Below are 27,621 nucleotides of genomic sequence, written 5' to 3'. Positions count from 1 at the left end.
ATAGGAATTGTATACTATCACCACACTATCACTTATACTATATAATTATAAATTCAAGAATTATGTATTAAGATCCAACAGTGTAATCCATTTTCGTATAAAATTATTAATTATAACCACAAAAATTTTCAACCCAACTATATCTGTGGCCAAGCGGTGACTGGCAACGTCATGTATGATTCATAGACAATTTCATACTGTATTGTTTTGTTTTCACTTTTCACTTTTCAGTGCAGTGAAAATCCTGTTCAGAAAGTGTTGTGTTAAGTGTATTTCCGCGTGGAATAAAATTTTTGGTGCTATTTTAGGAGCATCCGTTCAGTGATTTGTAAAGCGTTATATATTATCGGAAGTGTGGTAGTGCAAGGCGTCAAGGTAAATTCTATAAACATTTTAATAGTCAAATATGTTTCAAAAATCGTTAGTTGTAACGCGGCAAGGTCGGTTTAGCACATTCTAGAATCTAGAGTGTTTAAGGAGTATTTCAGAAACATTACTGAATTAAATATAGATATAATCGTTGTATTGTTCTGATTGCTTTCATCTTTAAATCCAACGTGTGACAATTATGGGCAATTTTCTGTATTGCATCACTATTTAAATTCGTCATACACAATGGCGTACTAATCGATACAAAAAATAAATTCACAGGTGTATTGTTTGTAAAGGTACACACGAAAGTTTTTTATTTCCTATAATCTGTTGAATTTTACGTGTTTTGGGTATTTTTTTCACAGCTCGGTACTTTACTACGCATTATTCATCCGTATTACTTTCTCCTAATAGACCAGTGAAATTTTTTATATAATTACCGTAATATATTTCAAGATATTTTTTATTCTTCCAGCCAAACAAATCACTTCGTAAGTGGTGTGAAATTTATTCAAAACGGCATCCGAAAAGATAAACCCGTCTGAGCAGCCGAACTACAACACAATGTGTATGTATGATATTTCGTATTATTTTTATTAATGCATTTCTTTTCTTTTGTGCAGCAAAAATCTGTGGACAATGTTCCAGAACCCAGGGGTGTATCCAGGAGGTTTTTATTTTCCCTTCTAAGTTTGTTTGCACAACAGTGTTTTCTACATAAACATTGAAATTATTAGACTACACCAGTATTGTTAAACTTAATGTGTTTTATGCTTATAGGTACCATTGCACAACAGTTCAGAAACATCTTAGTGATTAATAGATATTAAGTGTAAAAATGTGTACATTATAATGTCTCGCTCATACTACATAGTGCAAGAAGACAAATGTTCATAAATTCACTATATCATATTATACAAAATTTGCTAAATAGAAAACACTGTTGTTATTTGATTGTTGTCTGTATATTGTGTAGCTTTTTGTATAAAGACCAGCATAAATGTTACACACATTTGCACATAACAAGGCCATGAAAACGTCAATAATTAGCACAAAGCAAATTCTCTATAAATTTTGCTATAGGATATACATTTAATGATAGTCTACATGTATTGTCTAATTAAGTTAATATTTCTGGCTACTTGAATTTTAAATTTTTAGTATAATTAAATCTATCATGTATTGATTGGCAAGCTGAACAATTGTTAAATAATTTCATTTTATATGAAAGTAGTTTTTACTCTCAAATCCTGCATTCGTTATGAATAGGTAACTAACTAAGGTCTACTAAGAAATGAAACAAACAAACATTAAAATAAATTACATAGTAATTATTTCTACTTAGTCCTGGATATTGGAAGCAATATAAATTAAAATAACAATGTTGGAAGCCAAAGCATCTAATCCAATTAGATTTTTCTAGTAACTTACTTATTATCTATTAACATAATAAGAAAACAAAGATAATGTCATACTTTATCAATGAAACATCTGTTTTGATAGAATATTGTTAAATTATCTATGCAATATACTTTATTTTGGAACACAAAGTAGTCTTTGCTTTTGGCTTATCAGATAAGAGATGGAAGGATTGATTCATGTATGTAAAGTACCATATACATTGACGTGAGATTTTCAACATTAGTTTCTAAGAAAATGAATTCTAATGTACAATTTGCAAGCATTGCTCTGAAAAAAGGTTTTCATACAGAACTTTTGTTTAACACTCCAGTTATATAATCCTGAAGAAAGTTATATAATTCTCAACAAATACATACTTCCAATATTTGTATTATAACCTGACAGACCTTGTAGTTATTGACTAAACGTCTCCCCTTCTATTAAATAAGCTGCAATTTCCATATACACTACTGAAATAATGTGATGTCCATTCGTTTTTCGTTTGGTTTTCAATTTTCATCATGCACTTTTTCTTTATAAAAGGTAATTTGATAATATAGCATATGGCATATCCAGAAACCTTTGATATAAATGTAATTACCACCTTTTTACCTTATATTTAAAGTATCATTGAGAAACTAATGTAGTTCAGCACATTATTCAATTACATGCAAGTCGTACATTATATCCTCATAATGTGAATATAATGCTCGTCATATTATTGTGACTCATTCACTGATGTTCACATTCTCTAGACTATTTTTATTTTCCTGTCTGATAAAGATATGTACATGAACTTATGTGCAATCCATACTAATATTATAAATGCGAAAGTAACTCTGTCTGTCTGTCTGTTACTCAATCACGCCTAAACTACTGAACCAATTTGCATGAAATTTGGTATGGAGATATTTTGATACCCGAGAAAGGACAAAGGCTACCTTTTATTGCGAAATATGTACCACGGGCGAAGCCGGGGCGGACCTCTAGTGTTTGATAAAGAAGTATTTGTGTGTAGATATTACACTAATAAAAATACATATGGTAACTGAACAATCATGCTGTATTTTTATATGGCTGCCTTAAAGAGGATTTTATGGTTGTTTTGGTAGTTTACCCTAACCTTATTTGATCTTTTCGTCATTGTTATTTGCAAGTACATAATATATATTAATGGCATAAGCTGGCAAAAAAGTAATGTTATATTTTTTGAGCACATAGTTTTCTTTATGGTCTTCTTTCTGGATTCAAGTTCTTTTTTCAAAAATCCAATAACGTAACGGCACCGGTTTCCGACTAGCCTCCTCTATCCGACCATTTTGATTTTTATTTGATAAAACGTTTAAAATACGCGCGACATGCGTGAAACTGAAGGCTTTCGATCCAATCACTTATCGTACGTCATCTGTCCAAAATTGGGTTTCAAATTTTAACCGACATTTCGTCAATCCAAGAAAAGCTAGGCGAGGGTGTAGTTTGTATTGGATTGAATGCGAAAAAAACATAAAACGGTGAAAATAAACATTTGGATTTTTACGCTAAATACTCTGGTAAGTTTGTGGTTAATTTACTTTAAACGTTTTATTGGTGTTTTAAATTATTAATTTTAAAATATACATGCAAAGATAGCGTGTTTTTATAGGTTTTTTTGGACAAATAATTATGGACGGAATGAGGAGCTTGTCAAAATAACAACATTCCGAAATCCGACCGAATCGGTCGGTAAAAGGAATTTCGCACTTTTTAAAAGAAGGTAATTTTCTATTATGCATGTTGTTTTATTTATTTTTTTATTTATTTATTGGTTTACCAACGTTTGTTTACATTTTTACATTTTTACAAAAGTTTAGATACACAAAATAAACAAACATGGTTAATGTAACAAACACTTACTGGCAAACACAGCATGCAAAAACGTTAAACCAGTTTATTTTTTAAGTACATAAAAAAAGACAATTAATAAAAACAGAAAAAAAAAAAATATGCATATACAGTTAAACATCATCCATTAAAAGAAAAATCTTGAAAAATTTTACGGAGTTTGCTGGGGGAGTCCGAAAAAATGTCGAAAAGCTCACAGTGTTTATTAATAGTATTACAAAATCTTGGAACTGGAGAATTACGGCCCGAGACAGTTCTGCGAAGAGGAGGACAGAGTGGTAGCAAAACCTTACGTGGGTACCTAGAAGGCACTCTTATGTTGAGTCTTTGCAGTATTTGAGGACAATCGATTTTGTTATTAAACAATTTTGATACAAAAAGGACGTCTAGCATAACTCTACGATTATCCAAAGAAGTCATTTTAAAAAAAGAAAGTTGTTTTTTATAAGACGGTAGCTGTTTCTTTGATTTACCACTTGTAAAGACTAGGTGCAATAAAAATCTTCTTTGGATCCTTTCCACACGTAAGGAATGACACGCATAGTGTGGTCTCCAGACCACGGAGCCATATTCCAAAATGCTACGGACTAGGCTGTTAAATAAAGATATCTTTGATGTAGCGTTTTGTAGACCTTTCATGTTGCGAATCAAAAAGCCCAAAATTTTGGCCGCACGTGTAACAATATGGTGTATATGTGGGACGAAAGTTAATTTATTATCGAAAATGATACCTAAGTCTCTTATTTGCTCTTGCTCTTGGACAATCTCAGATTTTATAAGATAATTGTGGCGTATCAGATTTATCTTGCGTGAAAATCTTACTAAGAAGCATTTTTTAGGATTAAGGTCCATTTTATTACAGTTGCACCAATCAACAAGCTTGTCTATGTCACTTTGTAGTTTGTAACAATCATCGATTGAGTTGATTGTTCTTAAACTTAAGATCGTCAGCGTACATAAAACTTACTGAGAAAGATAACAGGTCAGGTATATCGTTAACGAAGGTGTTAAATAATATTGGGCCTAAATGCGATCCTTGAGGAACCCCAGAATTAATATTGTGTATTGTAGAGCGAAAGCCATTGACAACTACATAAAAACTCCGCTTGGACAAGTAAGAATTAAACCATTGTAAGAACTGACCTGAGATTCCATATATGTGTAACTTTTTCAATAATAGTATGTGTGAAACCTTGTCAAAAGCTTTACTGAAATCGGTATAAATAACATCGACTTGCCCATTGTGATCTAGGGAACTAGACAGACTTTCACAAAAATCCACTAAGTTAGTCGTAGTGGACCGAGATGGCAAGAATCCGTGTTGACTAAAACTAAAGAATTGCTTGAGATGGTTCTGCAATAATGGGCAAATTAAGCATTCCAATATTTTACCGAAGGATGACAATATGGATATGGGTCTGTAGTTCTTGATTAATTCGGAAGAACCAGTTTTATGTATTGGAACGACTTTAGCAAACTTCCATTTAGTTGGAAATACACCTGAAGACAGTGATTTGTTGTATATTTTTAAGACGGGCCATGCCAACTGCTCCGCACATTCCACAATGAACACTGGAGGTATTCCGTCGGGACCTGCTCCCTTCCGTTTATCTAGACTCTTCAATTTTCTTAGAACCGTCCGATAATTCAGAGTGGGGATATTTAGATGTAAATTATTATTTCCTAATTGGTGAAGAATACTAGAAGCAGCACTTTTTTTATTATATTCACTATCGATATCATCGTCGTGCAATGTTTTGTCATCATTTGTATAAACTGATGCAAAGAAGTTAGAAAACAGCTCACAAATAAGATTTCCATCTGAGGTGGTTATTGATCCATTTGTCATGGATGCAGGATAGGAGCTGCTGCCGCCCCTTTTTGATTTGATGTAGGACCAGAAAAGCTTAGGGTTACTTTGAAATTTATGTTCCAGATCTTTCATGTAGCGGGAATAGTTATCTTTTGCTAGCTTTTCGCATCTCGAACTGAGCAATTTAAGCTGCAACTCATCACGTGGATTTTTAAAAATTTTGTACCTACGTCTTACACGATGTTTTTCATTTAAACTGCGTTTTAAACTATGATCAAACCATGGAGGAAACTTTTTAGATTTAAGTTTGCGTTTTGGTACATTATCAACAATAATTTGATTTAATACCGTATAAAAGACCTCAACCATATCGTCCACAGTCCGAGAATTTGCAAATAAATCTTTCCAATTGCATTCACCTAGCAGTTTAGATATGATTTCGTAGTTAGCTTTATGAAAATTGAAATAAGCTGTTTCTTTATTATATATGAGATTCGATTCCCGATTAAACGAAATGTCAATATCTAAAGGGGGGTGTAAAACATCTATAGTACTTAAGGGGTCCAGAGACTCAGATACAATGCAAGAATTTATGTTAGACAAGACTAAATCTAGAATACGGTTAGATGTATTATAAACATGGTTATGTTGTTTCAAATTATTCAAATAAATAAAATCTACTAACGGTTGATATAAACTAGGAATTTTAAATTCAGCTGTTTCATCCCCCAACATACTCCAATTAAAGTTACTTAAATTAAAGTCACCTATTATACAGTAATGACTGGGGCGGTACACCTCCAGAAATTTGTTACAATCGTTCAGAAATTGGTCCAATAACGTGCGATTAACTTTTGCGTTAGCGTTTTGTGGAGGTTTCGTATTAAGTTATTTATTCTAAACGCTATGCTTATATACAACACCTGTATGCGACCAATGCTAACTTTAATGGATTATTTGTAATATTCGTTTTAACTGACACTCTTTTTTGATTTTTTGTTATTCATTTACAAAGACCGGTCTGGTTTAAAAACCCTATATTTTACGTTTATGACACATAATTGCATAACTACGAAATTGTGAGATCTTTATAAGTGTACATATGAAATAGAAATGAACTAAAAATGAATATCAATTTCGGTTTAGAGGCTTTATTACGCAAATGTAGGTTTGGTCGGAATCTAGGTGCGATATAATTCCCTGTTTCCGTCCAACTGGGTTGCTTTTGCTTGCGCTGTGCTTGAGTGAAATTGCATGCGTTTATTTCAGGTCATCATCATGAGTGATAAAAAAGAGGCTGAAGTATTCTCATTAGCTGAAATAATACTTTTGGTGAAATGGGCAAAGTAGTCAATGGGACATTCTAAATTAGTGTGGATGACCAGTGAGGCATTTTATGAGTTTGAGTAAATGTAATTTTAAACTACTACAGTCTAACATAGAGTTAGTTTTTGTTATTATAATAAATGCTCAAATATTATTTAAAACTAGCGGTCCGCCCCGGCTTCGCCCGTGGTACATATTTAAAATTTCTCTCCATAAGAACCATCCTCGTACTTCAAGTAATATAATAAAAAAAGAATTATCGAAATCGGTCCACGCGTGATGCAGTGAAAAGACGAAACGGGTTTTTACGAATTTCCATTGTATTTCTATTATCATAAAGTTGATTTTAGTAGAAAATATTTGGCTGGTCGGAATCTAGCTACTCAGTGGTCGGAAACACGTGCATTTGTACTCAGTCGGTCGGAAAATGGTGCTTTCAGTTAATTTCCAGTCGTGACAGTTAAAATCCAAATTTAGGTAATAAAAAGCCATTATGAAATACAATTATGTGCATATTTTAAAATATAAGTTCGTAATCTTTCATAATATTATTTTTTCTTATGACCTCTAGAGTATTTAATTTATCTTTTAAAGGATTCATTTAGCCGTATCAATCAGTGGTCGGAATTCGGTGCCATTACGTTATCTCTTTACTATGAACCCTGTATACAGGACTCAATTTGATACTTATTTGCATGATTATTTTGTATCATGAAGTATTATCCGAGTCATTTTTATATTCTAGTTCTTACGACTCGGTTTTGAAGATCTATTACATCACAATCAGGTTTTTTATGTCTCGGGGCAATGAAATGTTACATCACTAAAGAGTAATAGCCTAGGTTATATTTACAATTTAAATATTTTTTATTATAACACGACAAGGCTAAATAATACGTAATTTATAAATAGCCTTGAAGAATGCACAAACGTACAATATTGTGTGAGTTTTGATTGAGTCGCGTGTAGGCGAAAGCGGACGTCATACAATAATTATCGTTTTTATTGTAAAGGATTTTCTATTTTATTTTATATCGATGTGATTGCTTTTACTATGGTTAAAACGTGGTTATGCTAAAGTAATTAAAAATATTCACATGAATTTTCCTAATGTTCTTATTGTTTGAAATCCTTGTGGGCTAAGTGGCATTCTGAAGCCCTCATCGTGTTTCTGCCCCCGAACCATAATTTCTTCATGCAGTATATTGGAAAAATGATACCTAGTATAGCTATATGTATAGGTCGTCTAGCGCCATCAAATTCCCACCCTGGAAATAATACTAGTCCGGGATACATCGCCCATTTTTGCAAGTGATTACTATCAAGCTAATTTTTCGTGAGTAGCTTTATTTTGATGAGATGCCCAATAATTTCATGTACGAAACTCTCGATTGTGGTAGCTTACAGAGGTAACAAGGATAAAAATTTTTGATTTGACGGTTCTCAAATATTTATTACGCAATTTGTAGGACAATATGTCTATTGAATTATATAAGTATTAAATAAGTGAAAATAAAAAAATCTGCTGGTTAGTAATCATTTATGATGACTTCGTTATCGATACACATTGGAAAGGGGGACTCTTTGATCAAACCATAGATTTTGTAGGACAAATATTTTTTCGAATAATTTAGATAATTATCTTGAGATTGAACAAAAAAAAAACATTCAGTTAGTAATTAATATTTGAGAACCATCAAATCAAAATATTTTATCCTTGTTTCCTCTGGTAGCTACCACAATCGAGAGTTTTGTACATGAAATTATTGGGCATCTCATCAAAATAAAGCTACTCACGAAAAATTAGCTTGATAGTAATCACTTGCAAAAATGGGCGATGTATCCCGGACTATACCGCTATAAGATAATATCAGGATCTCTCCTGGTCAGTCTTATCTAATTTTAAAAATTTCTGTTTTCGATTTTTTTTATTCGTCAGAAAGTTCAGGTGCTTACCCTTCCATCTGAGTCGTATTATAATTATTTTTCAATATTCTCTTCTAAATCGTATCAACTTTAAAAATTTTGAAATATCTTGCTTGAACACTGTTATTATTTTAAACGTGTCGTGTTATAAAATGTCGTCCAATTAGCACGAGTATAATTTATTATTGAAACACAATTGTATGTTGATCGATACATTTCAAACTTTCTCTTGACGCATGGCTTGCTTCAATTCATTCATATAAATTAAATAAAAACAACTTTATACATTACATACGCTAATAATTCTCAAATGCAACTAAGTTACAGATATCGTTAAAACTCAAGCATTTTATTTATTTAACGACAATAATTTGAAAGCCATTTTCAATCTTATTCTTACCGAAGGTTTCGTAATGGTCTCATCTACCTACATACTTGCATATAAAAAGCTTTACTCATATAAAAATAAATGTATTCTAGTAGATGTCTCAGTGCATATTATCTCAAAATTATAAAACCGGCACCATCAAAACCGGCTGCGTTATAGATGGCATCTTGTTAGTGGTTCAAATATTGTGATCGTAAGCAGGAAGTAGTTTAATAGAACTTGATGGGTGATATTGAATTTGAAACTTAATTCTCGCTTGAATTTAAAAGGCTTTTCCGTAGGGCTTAGGTCACTCAATAGCCCAGTGAAATTAGGTAAAAAAAGGGGTCAACCTCGGAATGAAAGATAATAAGCTGGAAATTGGTAAAAACCTTTGTTTTGGTACCCTAAATATTGTCTCAAAAGTCACAAATGCTATCGTGTCCGCGTCTTAAGATATTGAAGGTCAAAGGTCACAAAAAACGATTTTTCACGAATATCTCGGTTCCTATTGCTTAAATGATATTTTCACCTATTATGAAAGTTGGACAGTATAAAATTCTCTACAACTTTTGTCTAAACTTTTTTTTTATACGATCAACCGTTTTTGCGGTAGAGCGCGAAGAGTGCGCAGCGTACAGTATATATGAGCTAATGCAGGGTCAAGCGTGAGTTACGGTTATAATTAAAAAAATTATAATTATTAAGCAATGCCCATTATTTCTGTAAGTACTTATTCTTAATTATTATATTTAATTATTCAACTATAGTATATTATTAATTCTGGATTATCTATTTTAGTTATATTTTAAAATAAAAAGACAGTAAGGAAATATATTTTAGATATATCTTTATTTTTCACTAGCGTGGCTTGGCTTCGCCCGTGGTACATATTTCGCAATAAAAAGTAGCCTATGTCCTTTCTCGGGTATCAAAATATCTCCATACCAAATTTCATGTAAATTGGTTCAGTAGTTTAGGCGTGATTGAGTAACAGACAGACAGACAGAGTTACTTTCGCATTTATAATATTATGAGATTGATATGTTGACGGGCTGCTACACTTGTTGGTGGAAGTGTTGACAATTGTACAGGTTTATTTAGTTTTGTTAATTTGATGAATTGCGTGTAGCGGAAATAATCAAGGTTGTCCTCAGATTCTGGAGCATTATATAATGCCAAAAAGATGCGCACTCCATTTTCAAATAAAGTTTGTACGGGGCAGTTTTCTTGTTGAAATACTTCCACCAGTTTATCCAAATTAGTAATTTTCTCCAATGCTCTAGTAACAGTTTTTTTTTTCTTTTTTTAAATCGGCTATAAATAGAAATGATCATAGGGTAGGGACAAGTATTTCCAGTTATATAAGTATTTAAAAATTTACACGTTTTAAAGGAAACATTGTATAGTGTCGTTTTATTTTAAAATATAACTAAAATAGATAATCCAGAATTAATAATATACTATAATTGAATAATTGCTTAATAATTTTAATTTTTTTGTCAATAATTGACTTTATACAACGTACTGATAACCGTAACTCACGCTTGACCCTGCATTAGCTTATATATGACTGTACGCTGCGCACTCTTCGCGCTCTACCTCAAAAACGGTTGATTGTATAAAAAAAAAGTTTAGACAAAAGTTGTAGAGAATTTTATACTCTACAACTTTCATAATAGGTGAAAATATCATTTAAGCAATAGGAACCGAGATATTCGCGAAAAATCGTTTTTTGTGACCTTTGACCTTCAATATCTTAAGACGCGGACACGATAGCATTTGTGACTTTTGAGACAATATTTAGGGTACCAAAACAAAGGTTTTTACCAATTTCCAGCTTATTATCTTTCATTCCGAGGTGAAACCCCTAATATGACTGGGCTACAAGTGTAGATAATGTGAATGCTTAGAGTGTACAGTAAAACAAAGTTCAACGTTGGATATAACATTTTTCTCAGAATATTGTTACAATACAATGCACTTACATAAATTAATTTATCCAACTATCGACTAGATATGTTTTCCAGAAGTTTGAAGTTTGGTTTATCCTCCCTTTTTCCTTTTATCTCGGGAAAATCTTTGCCACCTTTAAATCCATTTTTACCCGACTACGGCAAAGCAAAAGGAGGGTTATGATTTTGACAGGCTATGTATGTATGTATGTATATATGTATGTATGTATGTATGTATGTATGTATGTATGTATGTATGTTCATCTGTTCCCTCGTAACTTCTAAACTACTTATCAGAATTCGACAAATGACATATCATTAGAAGCGTCTTAATTGTCCGCTGGTTATAGGCTATATGGGGTTTCACAAAATCTAATGTGGCGCCCTCTAGCGGACAAAACATACAGAGTAAAAAAATAAAGTTAAGATAAATATGCCGTGTTTGGTATCATTTGAAAGCTTTTTACTTGCACATTTTGAATATATATATATTACTAGCATTTGCTTGTGACTTTACCTGTATTCATGGGCTGATTGCATATAATTCACATCTTTTCGTTCATAGCTTCTTTATTAGTTCATCAATTTAACTTTTGTTTTATACTTTTTCAGCGTCGTTTTTTGTCGTAGTTGGGTTTTAGTTGTTTTACTTTTTATCTTGTCCTTAATTGTAATTATATCTAAAACCGCATAAGCATTTTAACTAAGAATAAAACTTGTTCATTACTTAAATTATTATTAAATTATGATTTCAAAAGTATAACGAGTATTGCGACATCGTTCCACTTCCGAGTAGGTGTTGTATATCACAGCTTATGTAACATGCGGTTAATATTCTCTTCTTGTAATTTAATTTCGTAGTTTCTGGTCTTTGGATACGTTAAAACTGTATTCGTTAAAGTAGTTTTTAACCTGGAGTGCATTCTTTGTCAATATTTTTAGTGCTAATAATATTTTATTTATTTTAAATGAGAAGGACAGAACGATCACCTTTCTGAATGTGAATTGAAAAATGAATTTCGTGTAGATAACTACAGTTAAAAAAAGACTTTCTTTAACGTTATGAAAAAACGTATTGATTTGTATACGCTTCATTTTGTGACTCAGTTACATTATCTACAATTCACATTAATTGGTTTATAATTACTTATTGATTGAATACTTAACGTCTATTATCGCTTCTGATATGGCCTCTGATTTATTAAATTTGTGACTGATTGTCTCTGGGTTTATCAAATTGTTATTCATCCTCTATGTTTTATGTTTGTTAGCGGGGATTCCCTCGTATCGCACGGTATGTATAGAGGTATGTGTGATCTCATTTTGGCGAATATCCAACTGTTCCAACAATGAGTCAACGTTTTTATAGATTTCTGGCTAAATGCGCATTGTAGGTCTGTGGGTCGACAATAATCGCCTTAACTATAGCGATAGGTTGGTTACCTATTGAGAAATGAGAATATACCTACATGTATGAATGAACTATTCTCATATAAATAAATATAATATAGGTAGACATGTAAATGTAATACAATTTAACCGTTTTAAATATTTAGTAGCCAGTGATAAACTTGATGCTTATCTAAGAATGTACATTAAAATCTATAAGTATGATTAAATTTAAATTAAACATTATCAAACGTATTTGATTCATCAAAACCGGTTTGGACGGATTCCACGTTCGAATAAAAGACCAAACACGTGTTTTTTTCTAGTCGTTCAAAACTAATGTAAAATGAAAAAAGTAGTTTATTGTTTCCCGTACATACCTACAAGATGTTAATTTTATAACCATACTAAAATCAGGGATTGCATCAAATTTATGTCCAAAACTTCAGAGTATTAATGACTAGATATATTTAAAGTTATAACCATATTAACCATAGCGTATTTAATGCCGGGTCCAGACTGGTGAAACGTAACATGCAATGTAACATGCAATGAAAGAATTCACCGTCCACATTGCTGCAATGTATCATGAAAGGTAACACACTTTGTAACAATTTCTCATAGTTTGGACGTCTTGCGCGCGCGAATTGTGCATTACACGCGCATGCTACGAGCATTACAAGCCGCGCGCGGAGCGATCCGAAATTTGTCGGTTTTTCGACGAACACAAAGGGGCAAGGAACACGACTACGGGAGGTTCGTAGTGAATGCGCGTAATGAGCGCGCTATGCGTCCACACCAGCAGCGAACATGCAATGAAAGGCAGAATGTTACATTGCATGTTACGTTTCACCAGTCTGGACCCGGCATAACATTTATATGTTGGAGAAGCACAAAGATAAACACGGTTGCAAGTATATGTCATATGACGTATCGTGTTACTTATTAAAATATTTCTCACAGTACAAATAATAACATAATATGATATGAGGCATTCCGCATTTGAACCCTATAATACCAATTAGTAATAATAAATAATAAATAATAATAATAATAAATAATAATAACGCTTTAATTTTTTATAATTTAAGAAAAAAATTTCCATATTGCATCGAGATATATGTACTAGTACATATTATATCTCGATGTCATATTGTAATATTTCGTATTATTAAATTATTCATTTAAAATCCAATGTACATTATATTTGTGATAGAATTACGTGACTTTGTAGTTTATTCCTTTTGTTTCATTATATTATTTTTTTACATGTAATTGATGTTATGGCGCTGGTTACTTATGATTGTATCTATTTTATTGCGTATGTCGCTAGGTAATTACTAATTACTGTTACTATTATAGATGCAATTACTATTTTTTAGAAAAAAATATCATATTTAATCTCCCCACATGTCACAATGTCTTAAAAAATAGAAATAGCACATTTTTTCCAATGACTAACTACATAAATAAATTTAATATAATATGAACAATGTTGTATCTTTTGTCGCTATTTGAAGCAAAAAATTGCCACTGAATTAGCTCCATTTTAGCCATAATGATGCGCCAATTGAACTAATGCGTATTCCATGATGGTAACCCTAATTAGGTTGTGAATTGCATTCACGTTTCGCACAACCATGACACTGTATCCCTTGGTATCTAGTACGCATGTGCATTATGCTGGGCGAGGCAATATAACCCTTGTTGACGGGGAACAACGTTCGGAGAAACCTCTGAATCTATCTAGAATGTGTCAGTCAGGATCTGAGAGCCTTTTGACTTAGGTGTTCTTTGGTGTCTATAATTTTGGGAATAGTGAACAAATGATGAATATGCAAGAGAAAGGTATTTAATGGAATTAGTAATTTGTGTAGTAGCTCTGTGTTTGTGTGTGTATATTTTAAAAATGTGTGAAGAAAGTATTGTGTTTTGCTTTGTTTTTACGTGAAGATGTCTTCAGTTTGTTCTAGAATAAATAACAACATGGTAGAGAAGCTGCATTGTTTGATAAATGTTTGATTTTCATATTGATATAGGTAAAGTACAATTCTCAGAAAAATGTTACCATATATGCAACGTCTTGTGCAATAACGAAAAGTTAGCATAGGTATTGCAGTTATATTTATTTACTTAATTGAAAATGTTTTTGGTAGGTACTTGAAAACTTCAAGTATATTACGGCTGTGATTTAAACTTAGGCTGGTATCCGAACATTGAGATTCCAGAATTTAAAACAAAATAAAAAATGTTACACGAAAATAGATAACCGCGCAGCTGCGAACAATAAATTGTCTTATTATATGTACTTAGTTATGTAAAGTTTAAATGTCTCAAGGTCAAGTAAATTTGCACTAAGGTATTTCACAAAAATATGCTTCTCTATCTCTCTGGAGCTAATAATATTTTCATGTTTACATTGGTTAGTCTTCGTAGTAAGATTTAAAAGTAAGGGAGGTTGTAGTTTTCGATAGATTTGCTTTTTAGGGTGGTTTATCGTCGATCCGTGATATCAGATATGGAAGGGAAACAGCGAACTATGTACTCCTTTCTGTTTAATTCTGATCTTCTTATTATGAGCATATTCATTTATTTCAAAGATTTCGTTTATGGACACACTGCACAACATGCTATTTCTGACTTTAGATTCTGATTCGATTATTTCCCTGAATATTCCATTGAAAAGTTACATTTGGGGTTGCATTTTTTAGAGGACGCAATTTTATTTTTTTGATGTGTAGGGGGGTTCAGTGTGAAGCTATCACCAAGTTTGTGGGGTCGCCACCCTTGTCCCACGGCCGCCATCTTGAAAATTGCGGTTGATATGGTTTTTACGATATATCTCTTTAACTATTTATTTGATAAAAAAAATTGTTAACATTGTTTGTTGCAAATTAAATTCTCTACAACTTTGGTCCAGTAACTTTTTGTCGTAGAACTATAAATAAAAAAGTTATAAGCGAAAATGTTCAGAAATTAGAGATATTTATATTTTTCAATAAAACTTTTTTTTATCATTTTACGAAGAAATGATATCAGACCATTATTGTAGATTGTTTTTTGAGGAACATCTTTTATATACAACATTTTTTCATTAAGTAAATAGCTAAGATTTACAGCGCTCCGAAGTGAGTACTATTTTTCAGTACTCTTAACTATACAGTATACATATATTATGTGTGTACTAATAATAATTTGTCATCAGTAATTGTTTTTAATAATTAATAATTAATTTTGCAATATTATTAATAATTAATTATTGACTGAACTGACTTGAAGTCTGGAAGCGCGTTTTTTTTACGTCGAAAAGCAGGGCTGAAATGTTCTGCAGTGTGCTTCCATTGTTCTGGAGTCTGGGAAAAGAGCCAATAGCCATTATATGTATAGTTAGGAGTACTGAAAAATAGTACTCACTTCAGAGCGCTGTAAAACCTTAGCTATTGACGTAATGAAAAAATGTTGTATATGAAAGTTGTTCCTCGAAAAACAATCTACAAAAATGGTCTGATATCATTTCTTCGTAAAATGATAAAAAAAAGTTTTATTGGAAAATATAAAAAGCTCTAATTTCTGAACGTTTTCGCTTATAACTTTTTTATTTATAGTTCTACGACAAAAAGTTACTGGACAAAAGTTGTAGAAAATTTAATTGGCAACAAATAATGCTAACAATTTTTTTTATCAGATAAATAGTTTAAGAGATATATCGTAAAAACTATTTCAACCGCTATTTTCAAGATGGCGGCCGTGGGACAAGGGTGGCAACCCCACAAACTTGGTTTTAGCTACTCACTGACCCCCCCTACACATCAAAAACATAAAATTGCGTCCTCTAAAAAATGCAAGGTTAGGCCTAAAAAATGTAACATTTCAATGGAGTAGAAGCCCATAATTCGATACAGGTTGTTTTGACTATTTATTCCTAGAAAAGTCAATGTTTACATTGTCAGCTAACATAAACAGTGACGTCATACCGGCGACACGGTGTCTCACTCGTCCCGATCGAAGTAGTGACCTCTTTTTTAGAGTATAAGTATTCTTTGGTAGTGACCTTAATATTTATACTATCAAGACTATGGAGGGTGGCGTTTTATTACTTCGATAGCTTTTATATGGTATTTTGTGAAGAGAAATTTATAACTGATTTATTTATTCCAATAATTTATGCATAGTACCTACTTACTGTCCTTACAACTATAAAGGGTGTAAGCACAGAATGAAAAGAATTATAATTATTAAATATTTATAACTAATGTAACGATTATCCATCCTCATTGATGCAGAGATACAGAAATATTGATTTACAAATAATACCTAGGTACCTACTTCACCGCAAAGTATAGTCACAAAACACCACTAATAATAACAGATTCAAGGCTATTACCCTGTGCTATTACCACATAAATGTTAATATTAACGAATGAAAAGCTTAACCGTATGTTAAAAACACCAATGCACATATTCACACCAATACATTACACCTACGTCCTACACATAGTTACTTAACAACACCCGTCGTTAATAAATTAAATAAATAAATTAATAGATCACTATTTTTAGATGCCCTCACCTCACGCCAAGCCAAGCAATTATTGTAAATGTGAAAGTGAAAAAATTATTATTATTGAATGAATTATTAATTATACATCAAATACACAACACATCACAAAAATTATCTATAAATTATGACGCAAGCTAAAAATACACAATTGCACTAGCGCACGATAACACACAACGCACCACATCAGTCAAAGAAAAATCATCTAACGTTTTGTATACGATTTCAGATCAACAAGGCGGTTACCCGCAGGGCGGCTATCCACAGGGCGGTTACCCGCCGCCGGGTGGTTATCCTCCGGCGGGCGGTTATCCGCCAGCTGGCGGTTATCCGCCGCCGGGTGGTTATCCACCACCTCCTCAACCGGGATTTCAACCTGCGGGTTATGGCGGCGCGGGCTATGGCGAGGTATATTTCAAACGAGTACAGTTCGATTCAAACTTAATGGCGGTTCGAAAATTGGGTGCAAGTGTGAGTGCGGATGCGCACAGGTCCCTTAACGTCCCGCTAATACCTAAAATTGATTTCTGTGCATCGGATCGTACGATGTTCGGAGCCGCCATTAAGTTTGAATCGTACTGTACTAAACTTCTGCGAATGTAGGGTAGTTTTGTTTGACTCAGAAAAATAAGGCCAAGAGTTCGATTATAGACAATACATGCTTTAGAAAAAAGCGATTAGAGAATTCATACGTAATATAAAATGCTCATGCCATTGCAATAAATGAGACAAAGGAGAGTCGACGAAACACGAAGATTGATTTGAAAAATATAATAATTTTTGGTAAAAAGTATCATAATGGGTACAATTCTGAATTAAACTGCGTATGTTTGCACATGAATTTTTACCCATCAATATATTTTGAAAGGTGCAACTTTCATTTACTGTCTTTACGAAAACGAGTATGCCATGTTTTATGAAGATTGTGGATAACTTGGAAAATTATTAATATCAATTAAATATAATATGAATATTTGCGATTATGGATGACTGGTTTGGTGGCAGTTCTAAAGTAAGTTTCACCTCAAAATAAACTTTGTTTTTAAATGAAATATAATTTCGTAACTGATACAAGGTAATAACATGGAAACATAACTCAAAGACATAGTTATCTGGTAATAGTGATTTTAGCCTTTATGATTTTAATTTGTCTGTACATGGAAAACAAGTCCGGACACACAGTACTTTATTCTATCTATAATTCTATCTGTAATTTACTTTATTGTTTACTAGCGGTCCGCCCCGGCTTCGCCCGTGGTACATATTTACGTTTTCTCTACATAAGAACCATCTTCGTACTTCAAGGAATATAATAGAAAAGAATTATCGAAATCGGTTCAGCCGTTCACACGTGATGCCGTGACAACGCGAAACGGGTGCGGACCCGCCGCCTTTTTATAGCTCCCGCCGCGAAGCGCGTCGAACGCGGCAACTGATACACAAAAATAATCCTTATGGCATGTATTTCACGCGCGATGACTTATAGCGTATTTCATGTATAACTTTGGTGTTTCTACACCGATTTACATGATTCTTTTACTATAACCTGCCCAGGAGTATGAAGAATAATTGTGCCAAATTTCGTTAAAATCCGTCGTGTAGTTTTTGTTTCTATAACGAATATACAGACAGACAGACAGACAGACAAAAATTTTACTGATTGCATTTTTGGCATCAGTAGCGATCCCTTATCACCCCTTCATAGTTTTTTTTTAAATATATTTCATGTACAGAATTGGCCTCTCTACAGATTTATTATAAGTATAGATTAGCAAAACATTTATGCCTCGGCTATGAAGAAAGGCGGAGCCAATAACATTTAATTAGTTTTTCGAATTCAAAAAATATTTTGGCAGCTATTACGAAAATAACATCTACTAAAATATCCAAAGAAAAACTCGAAAGTTTTTCCCAAACATACATTTCTGTCGTTATAGTAATTGTAGGAACAAATAATCCATTTAAGTGGTAACTACCTAATGTCGTGATCAATCAATAGCGGTTATTTTAAACTCATTTCATGTTAATGGGTGTTTGATAATATCTAACCTTAGATCATTAAGTAATGGATAACACACGCAGGCGTTTCCCCTTTTGCCGAGGTATAAGATTATTCGAATCGAAAAATCTTATGCTTTCATAAAAACTACTTGCGTAATCGATTACGAACACTCTGCGTATTCGTAAAACATCGAAAGGACGTCTGCGAGTGCTCCGCTAAAAATGCCGTTTTGCACTGTCAAGTCTTGCAGAAGCAATTCAAACATGTCGAATATTAAAAAAGATGGAATAACCTTTCATTTGTGTATATTTTATTATTTTTTTAACGTACATTTCTAATTAAATGCAATTTCTAATAATCGTCGATGTATCGTTTAGCGATATGATCAAGACAAATAATCGAGTCACGTGTGTACTCGATCATTGATGCGGCCTCACGAGACTATCATGGAAAGAAAATATACAAATTTAATCTTTATGAACTAAGCGATAAAGTTGAATTTAGAACGCGATATTGAACCGCACTCCCCACGAGACTATAAAGTGATGTAGCGAGACTATCTTGAAGAGAAAATATACAAATTAAATCTTTATGAACTAAGCGATAAAGTTGAATTTAGAACGCAATATTGAACCGCACTCCCCACGAGACTATAAAGTGATGTAGCGAGACTATCTTGAAGAGAAATTCAAATTTAATCTTTATGAACTTAGTGATAGAGTTGAATTTAAAAACTCGTCGCTTAAAAGGTCGTTAATTTTTACGACTTTCTTAGTGACGGACTGCTTTTAACTTGAACGTCGATAAAAAAATATTTTTCTAAGTATAATTTGAAATGAGATGAGAATTTAACTTTATTTAGATAACTAGATTTTAACTTTATTATATTAAAATTTTACACAACTGCATAAAAAGGAGTATAATGTTTATTTTGTAAGTCTTGTATATATTTATTAAAATTTACACTCGGTTACTTTTAACTGGCAGAACATTTTAATGGTACGGAACCCTTCGTGCGCGAGTCCGACTCGCATTTAGCCGTTTTTTTTGTAATGTTAATCTTGTAACCTTTCTATTATGTAATCTATACTAATATTATAAAGCTGAAGAGTTTGTTTGTTTGTTTGAACGCGCTATTCTCGGGAACTACTGGTCCGATTTGAAAAATTCTTTCGGTGTTAGATAGCCCATTTATCGAGGAAGGTATATATCATCACGCTACGACCAACAGGAGTGGAGCCACGGGGGTGAAACCGCGCGGAGCAGCTACTTTATTTATATGTATGTACGAATATTGCGTAAAAAATCCTGCTTTAAGGCTAAGGTGGATTGAATGCTTTGGGAGAAAATCAGAATGGACACCTCGGTACAGAAATAATAAAAATTTCTGGACCGATATTTATTTTATTGCAATATGTGATGTGTTGAATAAATACATATTCAAATACAAATAAAATGGCGTTTTATTGTTTTTTCATATGCATATAATAATGATGAAAACGTTACAAATGACCTGTGTAGTATTTTTTATGAATATAATATTAATGTTATTTCTAATTTCAACAAAATTATTATTTTTGTAATATCGATATGGTTACATCCCTTTAGAGCGATTGTATTATTACGTATATGTATAGAGATTTTTCTGTGTAATCGATGTATGTGTGCAAAAACATGCTAGCTGTCCATTTTGTAATAGTTTGAGTTTGTAAAGACACAAATTATTTTTGTGAATGTGTGATTGTGTTTCAAAGTGTGAGTTACCCTCCCCGCACCAAAACCGGCAGAAAGTTTAGTTAGAACATTTGCCAGCGTGCTCCATCCATTACTTAATGATCTAAGTATCTAACCGTTCTAGAAGGTCGAGGTCTGAGGTAAAATCGAAATGTATGAAAAATGGAATCTCTTACCATCTACAAGTAAATGCATTTCACATGTTTCATGGGCTATTTTAGGGACAAGTAGGTAGATAATAATTATTCTGTATCATGTCATATTGCAAAGAAGACTAATTTTTGCAATATTATGACCCAAGAGCAGACAACACGTTTTGTGCTCTTGTTCTGTTATAAAGAAACTTGATTGATTTTTCCACTGAAAAATAAATTACGAAAAATTGTAATTGTTCTCGCTTTTCATAGGACAGATATATCGTTTAGAACACGATTACACGATTATTATCGTATTACACGACCCAAGTTTTATTAGGATTTTTCAACAGTCTTTTTTTAATTCCTACTGCAGAGAATACGTCATATACATGTCGTGGCCATATCGTAGATTTGCTCATTTCATGAAATGGCCAATTTAGTTAGGGCCAGATCGTTAAATCGTCAACGTTTCACGATTTGGTCATCCACGTTTGGCCAGATCGTATAAAATATCTTAGAGAGTCCATAAAACATTTAAAAAATCAGAATATTTTAAGAACTTGTTTATTGTCATTTAAGTTAGTGCCGCGGTAGCGCCGGCGAATACCAGAAGCGAATGTTTTTTTCAATAGAAAACAGTAAGGTTAGGTTAGGTTAGACTTTAACAACGCACGAGCCGAGCGAGCAAAGCGAGCGTGCCGCGGCAGCGGCCGGCGAGTGCCAGAAGCGAATCGCTTTTTAAAAAAGAAACAAAAATGGTCGCATTTCGTGAAATGGCCATCCATGTTTGGCCAGATCGACGATCTGGCCAAACGTGGATGACCAAATCGTAAAACGTTGACGATTTAACGATCTGGCCAAACTAAATTGGCCATTTCATGAAATGAGCAAATCTACGATATGGCCACGACATACACATTAGGTTTTAGGGCCTAATGCAACAATACGCTGCAATGACTAGTACAGGATGAAGGCACCATGTTATGTGTCTGTGGTGCTGTTGATTTTTTTTCTAGACCATTACCTGATTTCTTTACAAATTTTATGTTTTGCATACTTGTCCTTTCTATTCAGTCCAATTATTTATATAGTAAATTATTTTTTGAAAAATAATTTTGAATGTTTTTTTTTTTCGCATTACAGCCGGGGTATGGCGGTCCCGCAGGCCTGGGTGACGATGCGGACGTCAAAGGGTTCGACTTCAACGAGCAGAGCATCAGGAAATCATTTATACGAAAGGTGAGTGGCTATAGAAGCAGAATAAATTAAAATCCATACTAATATTATAAATGCGAAAGTAACTCTGTCTGTCTGTCTGTTACTCAATCACGCCTAAACTACTGAACCAATTTTCATGAAATTTTTGTATGGAGATATTTTGATACCTGAGAAAGGACATAGGCTACTTTTTATCCCGGGAAAATGACGCAATCCCGGAAATCCCACGGGAACGGGAACTATGCGGGTTTTTCTTTGACTGCGCGGGCGAAGCCGCGGGCGGAAACCTAGTAAAATATAAAGTGGCACTCGGGGACTGCCGCGGTAAAGCTATTGCATGCTATGCCTTCAAGCCACACCTCCGCGCCCGTCGGAGTGGGGAGCGTGAGGTTTTTTCGTTACGGAATTTCTGGATTCGGTCCCCGCGCTCAAGGCCCGCGATAGAAGCTATGCAATAGCTTAACAAAACTTGACAATTGATACAACAAAAACAACAATTTTTCTATTTTCAATTATAAATTTACGCAAGAGTCGACAGTTGATCAAATATACAAAATATGTACACATATTCATGGATACATTATAAATAAACGATAATACATAAATTAAAGAGATTTTACAGTTAGTCTCGTTACTTTGCAACGCTGTTGTGGCTAAAATATAAAAAAACAGGAATAACATTTACTTACACGGAAAATATATATTTTTTGTTCAACTATCTATTCCTGCTAACCTCTGAAATGGGTACATTGTTGGGGCAAAAAGGCGATGTAATTAGGACACGTGTCAGAAGTGAAACTTCTTTGGCAAGATTCAAAGACACCAAAATCGTCGCCTTGTCGACGTGACAGTATTGTCATGACGCGACCTTGAAATTTTACTCTCAACGCGCCTAAAGAAGTTTCACTTCAATAATGTAAGATTTTAAGGATTATTGTTATATATTAAATGTTTATTTATATTTCTTAGGTATACTCCATCCTGATGTGCCAACTGCTGGTGACGATGTCGTTCATAACACTGTTCACGTTCCACGAGCCGACCAAACTGTGGGTGCAAAGGAATACATACACTTTGTGAGTATTCAGTATTAACTCGAAAATAAATTTTAACTGGAAGTCTTACTTTTCTAGAGTTATATTATTTTTATTCGTCTCATTAACCTATGTAAATTGTAAACTGACTCGCTTATTAATTTTTAATAGTGTAAAGTTTTCTCATTTATCAATTATCTTAAGTGGCAGTTGGATAATGCTATCCAACGCGGTGATATTACCCATAAAACTTGTGTTGTACTCTTTAACAGCGCTTATGCTCCCTTGCCTTCCTACACATCTACAAAAAAAAATTATGTATTCTTATCTATACTAATATTATAAAGCTGAAGAGTTTGTTTATTTGAACGCGCTAATCTTGGGAACTACTAGTCCGATTTGAAAAATTCTTTCGGTGATAGATACCCTATTTATCGATGAAGGCTATATATCATCTCGCAGAGACTAACAGGAGCGAAGCAATGCTGGTAAAACCACGGAGCACAGCTAGCATATTATAATTATTCCATTCTAGTTCGATAGCATTCGCAGCTATGTCTGTCTGTCTCAATTGCCCACAAACTTATGTTATGTGGCTTAAATTTATATTCCATTTAGAGGCAAATAATTCTGTTGTGTTACAATTGGGTAATCTACATTGCCTCTAGCATGTTTTTTTAAATAAGGGCCGATTTTTCAATGCTTGGATAAAACTTATTCGTCGAATAATATATAAAACTACCATTTTAAAAACGTATTCTACTTGCCCATATTTGACAGTTTACGTGACATTTCAATATTATCGTGTAATACTTTATTGGACGGATAAGTTTTATCCAAGCATTTAAAAATCGGCCCTTAGCAGCAAATAATTCTGTTGTGTTACAATCGGGTAATCTTTATTGCCTCTAGCATATTTTTGAAGTGAAAACTTCTTTAGCGGTGTTGAGCAGTTTTTCTGTAATGGGTATAAAATCTTAAACTCGCGTCAGGACACGTGACCTGATCGAAAAAGCGTAAGACGGATACCATTCCAAAATATCAAACATGCTCAACGTTAATAATCAAGTATTCACTTCTGCCGGCACTCCCGGAGTGCAACCCGTCTTTTTTTTAAATAAATCATGTATTTCCATTCCAGTTGGATAGCGTTCGTGGTGATGTTCGTCTGCTTGATAGCGATGTCGTGTTGTGGAAACGTGCGTCGTCAATCGCCCACAAACTTTATATTCTTGGGCCTTTTCACCTTGGCCGAGAGTTTCCTGCTGGGCGTCACCGCTTCGGTTTATCAGAGTGATGCGGTATGTTTATAATATTTCATTGACGTGACAACGTCTTATAATTCGATAGAGCCGGCTGCACGCACGAAAAAACATGACTCATGCGGCGTTACCTCGCTCTGAGGCGTTCCATGTAAGGCTTGAAGTGCAAGCGAGAGCGCGGAACGAATAATGTATAAAACTATAGGTAAACCAGAATCTGATGGCAATTAGGGAAATCAAAATTTTGAGTGTGCAACCCTAGGGAAAATGGACTGAACGATCTTGATACTGCTTATTTTTTATTTTGTCCTCAATATCATTACTCACATTACGTGGACAATACTGTACTTAATAATGAAATATCCACTTAATATTACGTAGGTACATACTTACATGTATAATATATACATTTATACAAATTACTTTTATACGGGTAATACATATTATTATTTACACATACCTATATTATTTTGTATATTCATTACCAGTATGCCATGTGAAAATATCGATATAATGATAATGTAGATCAAAACTGCTTATAATTTTTTATAAAATAAAATAAAAATAAAATAAAATTATGTTTATTTTCGTAAGTATTAACAGACACACATTATAAAATTGACTTGGACAGCTTGGACTTGACGAATAGCCGTATTAGAAACTCCTGTAATAAGTTTTCATAAAATTATATTCTAATCAACAAACAATATTATAGTTACCTACATATATAATATTTTTTAATATATAGTATCAAAACGGGTAAGTCCAATTTACCAATAAAATCTTCAAAATTGAAAATTGTGATGTGTTTGACCCTTCTTCATCGAATGTTTTTCTATACGCATTATAAACAACACCTCTTGCTTGTGATCGCAGCGGCTTTTTCGACATTTTCGAAGATTTTTTAGACAAAATCTTAAAAATTATTCATCAACTGCAAAAAAGACAAATAATTTGACATCCAATTTGATAGTTGTCAAATAAGTTGCCACATAAAAATCTTTTATTTCTTAAATATAAATATGCCATCAGATTCTGGTAGACCTATAACATTTTAAAAACGTATTCTAATTGCCCGTATTTGACAGTTTACGTGACATTTCAATATTATCGTGTAATACTTTATTGGACGGATAAGTTTTAACCAAGCATTGAAAAATCGGCCCTTAATATATCTATATTATTATTTATTATGCATATTATTTCCAGGTAATGATGGCGGTGGGTATAACAGCGGCGATCTGTCTCACGCTCACACTGTTTGCGATGCAAACTAAATGGGACTTTACGGCTATGGGCGGCATTTTATTGTGCGCTACCGTAGTACTGCTGTTGTTTGGTAAGTGGCCTTGTTACAATTAATATTAGGTATCTATATATTATACTAGCTTTCCGCCCGCGGCTTCGCACGCGTTTTCAATGAAAAACCCGCATAGTTCCCGTTCCCGTGGGATTTCCGGGATAAAACCTATCCTACGTGTTAATCCAAGTTACCCTCTATATGTGTGCTTAATTTCATTGTAATCGGTTCAGTAGTATTTGCGTGAAAGAGTAACAAACATCCATACATCCATACTTACAAACTTTCGCACTTTATAATAGTAGTAGGATAAAACTGAAAGGTATATAAAGATACAGCGATTTATCAACGCACAGCCCAAACCACTGGACGTATCGGGCTGAAATTTGGCATGCAGGTAGATGTTAGGACGTAGGCATCCGCTAAGAAAGGTTTTCTCGAAATTCTTGCGGGAACGGGGAAAAACGGGGATGCACGTACAAAGTCGTGGGCGGAAGCTAGTTGGTATATATGGGGGTTTTATTTAGGGCAAATTTCTTTATCTTTTTTGTGTGATCTTTGTAATTAAATTCAAGACATATTTTGAGTGTTTATTTGGCTAAAAGATTAACAGTAGTACTTCGCGTAGACTTTTGTACTGGTCCCTCTTTCGAGCGTTATCCAATTACAATTAAGATATAAAAAAATTAAAATTGTTTAAGTATTATTTTTTTATTGTTATAAACAGTTCTAAACTAGCTCAATTAATTTAAAAAATAAATTTCCAGGTCTGATCGCGATTTTCATACCGAAAAACCAAGTGGTCACCCTAGTGTACGCTTCTCTCGGCGCCATGTTGTTTTCAGTATACCTGATTTACGACACACAACTCATGATGGGAGGAAAACACAAATACAGCATTTCACCCGAAGAATATGTCTTTGCAGCTCTAAATTTGTATCTCGACATCATAAACATCTTCATCTACATTCTAACAATTATTGGCGCGGCCAGAGATTAAATGATTTGACATTTGAGTTTGTTTTTTTTTCGGTTGGTGAGCTAACGTAGTGACAGATGGAGGGCTAACCTCCCAGTATGTAATGAATATTGAGTATTCGTTATCTGTATTTTTTTTAAAGCGATTAGTATTAATGGCCAGTTTCGCTCTGCATTTGGTTTAGTAATGAATTCGAAATTCAAATTTGTGTTTTTTTTTTCTTCGTTTGCTACATTCCATAGATTAGCGTTAGCCCACTCAACCAGACAATAAAGTAATGTTAAGAGTTTTTTTTTGTTATTTTTTGTAGTCTGTGGACTGATGTTTTGTTTAATGTTTCTACTTATTCGAATAAATGTACAGAGTAGTGTTGGTACGAATCTTGTCTAATCTCTGTAGGTTATAATGGGTATTGCATTTATACGGATAATGCTTATGCTACTTTTAGGCTCAACATCACATTGGTTTTATTTATAGGTTTATAGTCTAAGATGAATGTCGATATTCTCACTAATGATATTAAATTAATGTATAATTAACAAAAAAAGTCGGTTTTCAAAAAGTATTAATAACGACTATAGACCGTTGCTGAAATTTTTTATTTCTGTTTTAAAAGTAATTTTGCTAAATTTGTACAAATTTCTTGTAGCTTTCTGTATGATAGATGTCTCTACTTATTAATGAAAGTGGATTTTTAATATAATAGAATAGATTTATATAAAGAAATAAAAAGTTTATTCAATAGATATATATTTTCATTCATCAAATGTAATTTAATCAGAGTACATTGTTAGTCATTAAATTTTATAACTTGTGGTTGTGAAGGATTTCTTCGGATTTGAGAAAATACGACAATAGATTTTCTTATATAAGATTTCTTTGAGCTAACAGTGTACTCAGAATTCTATAGTATAAGATAAACATGTTACTAAAATTGCATCTTCAAATAAATATATTACGACCGTTA

At 33.2% G+C, this 27,621-nt stretch overlaps 1 protein-coding gene across 5 annotated transcripts; it reads left to right on the top strand.

Annotated features, from left to right (window-relative positions):
- The first annotated feature begins 205 nt into the window (after window positions 1-205).
- LOC149483786 (protein lifeguard 1-like) lies at window positions 206-27,621 on the top strand. 5 transcript variants are annotated; one of them, XM_089701978.1, is made up of 8 exons: window positions 206-375; window positions 996-1,042; window positions 17,218-17,379; window positions 22,003-22,100; window positions 23,049-23,155; window positions 24,255-24,414; window positions 25,585-25,714; window positions 26,443-27,621. In XM_089701978.1, exons 2-8 carry the CDS (start codon window positions 1,012-1,014, stop codon window positions 26,673-26,675), a joined length of 921 nt encoding a protein of 306 aa, XP_089558104.1. In that variant the 5' UTR covers window positions 206-375; window positions 996-1,011; the 3' UTR covers window positions 26,676-27,621. The 5 variants fall into 5 exon arrangements, with proteins under 5 accessions (XP_089558104.1, XP_089558102.1, XP_089558105.1 ...); XM_089701976.1 differs by having other exon boundaries at window positions 207-375; window positions 17,218-17,396; window positions 22,005-22,100; XM_089701979.1 differs by lacking the exon at window positions 996-1,042 and adding an exon at window positions 848-940 and having other exon boundaries at window positions 208-375; window positions 17,218-17,396; window positions 22,005-22,100.

Source organism: Colias philodice, chromosome 12 (genome assembly GCF_061535455.1).
Source record: "Colias philodice isolate Cphi_HAF_F1 chromosome 12, ilColPhil1 Martin Lab GWU primary, whole genome shotgun sequence".
Lineage (NCBI taxonomy): Eukaryota > Metazoa > Arthropoda > Insecta > Lepidoptera > Pieridae > Colias > Colias philodice.
Note: the sequence above shows the minus strand (reverse complement) of the source record. Positions and strands in the feature narration are given on the sequence as shown.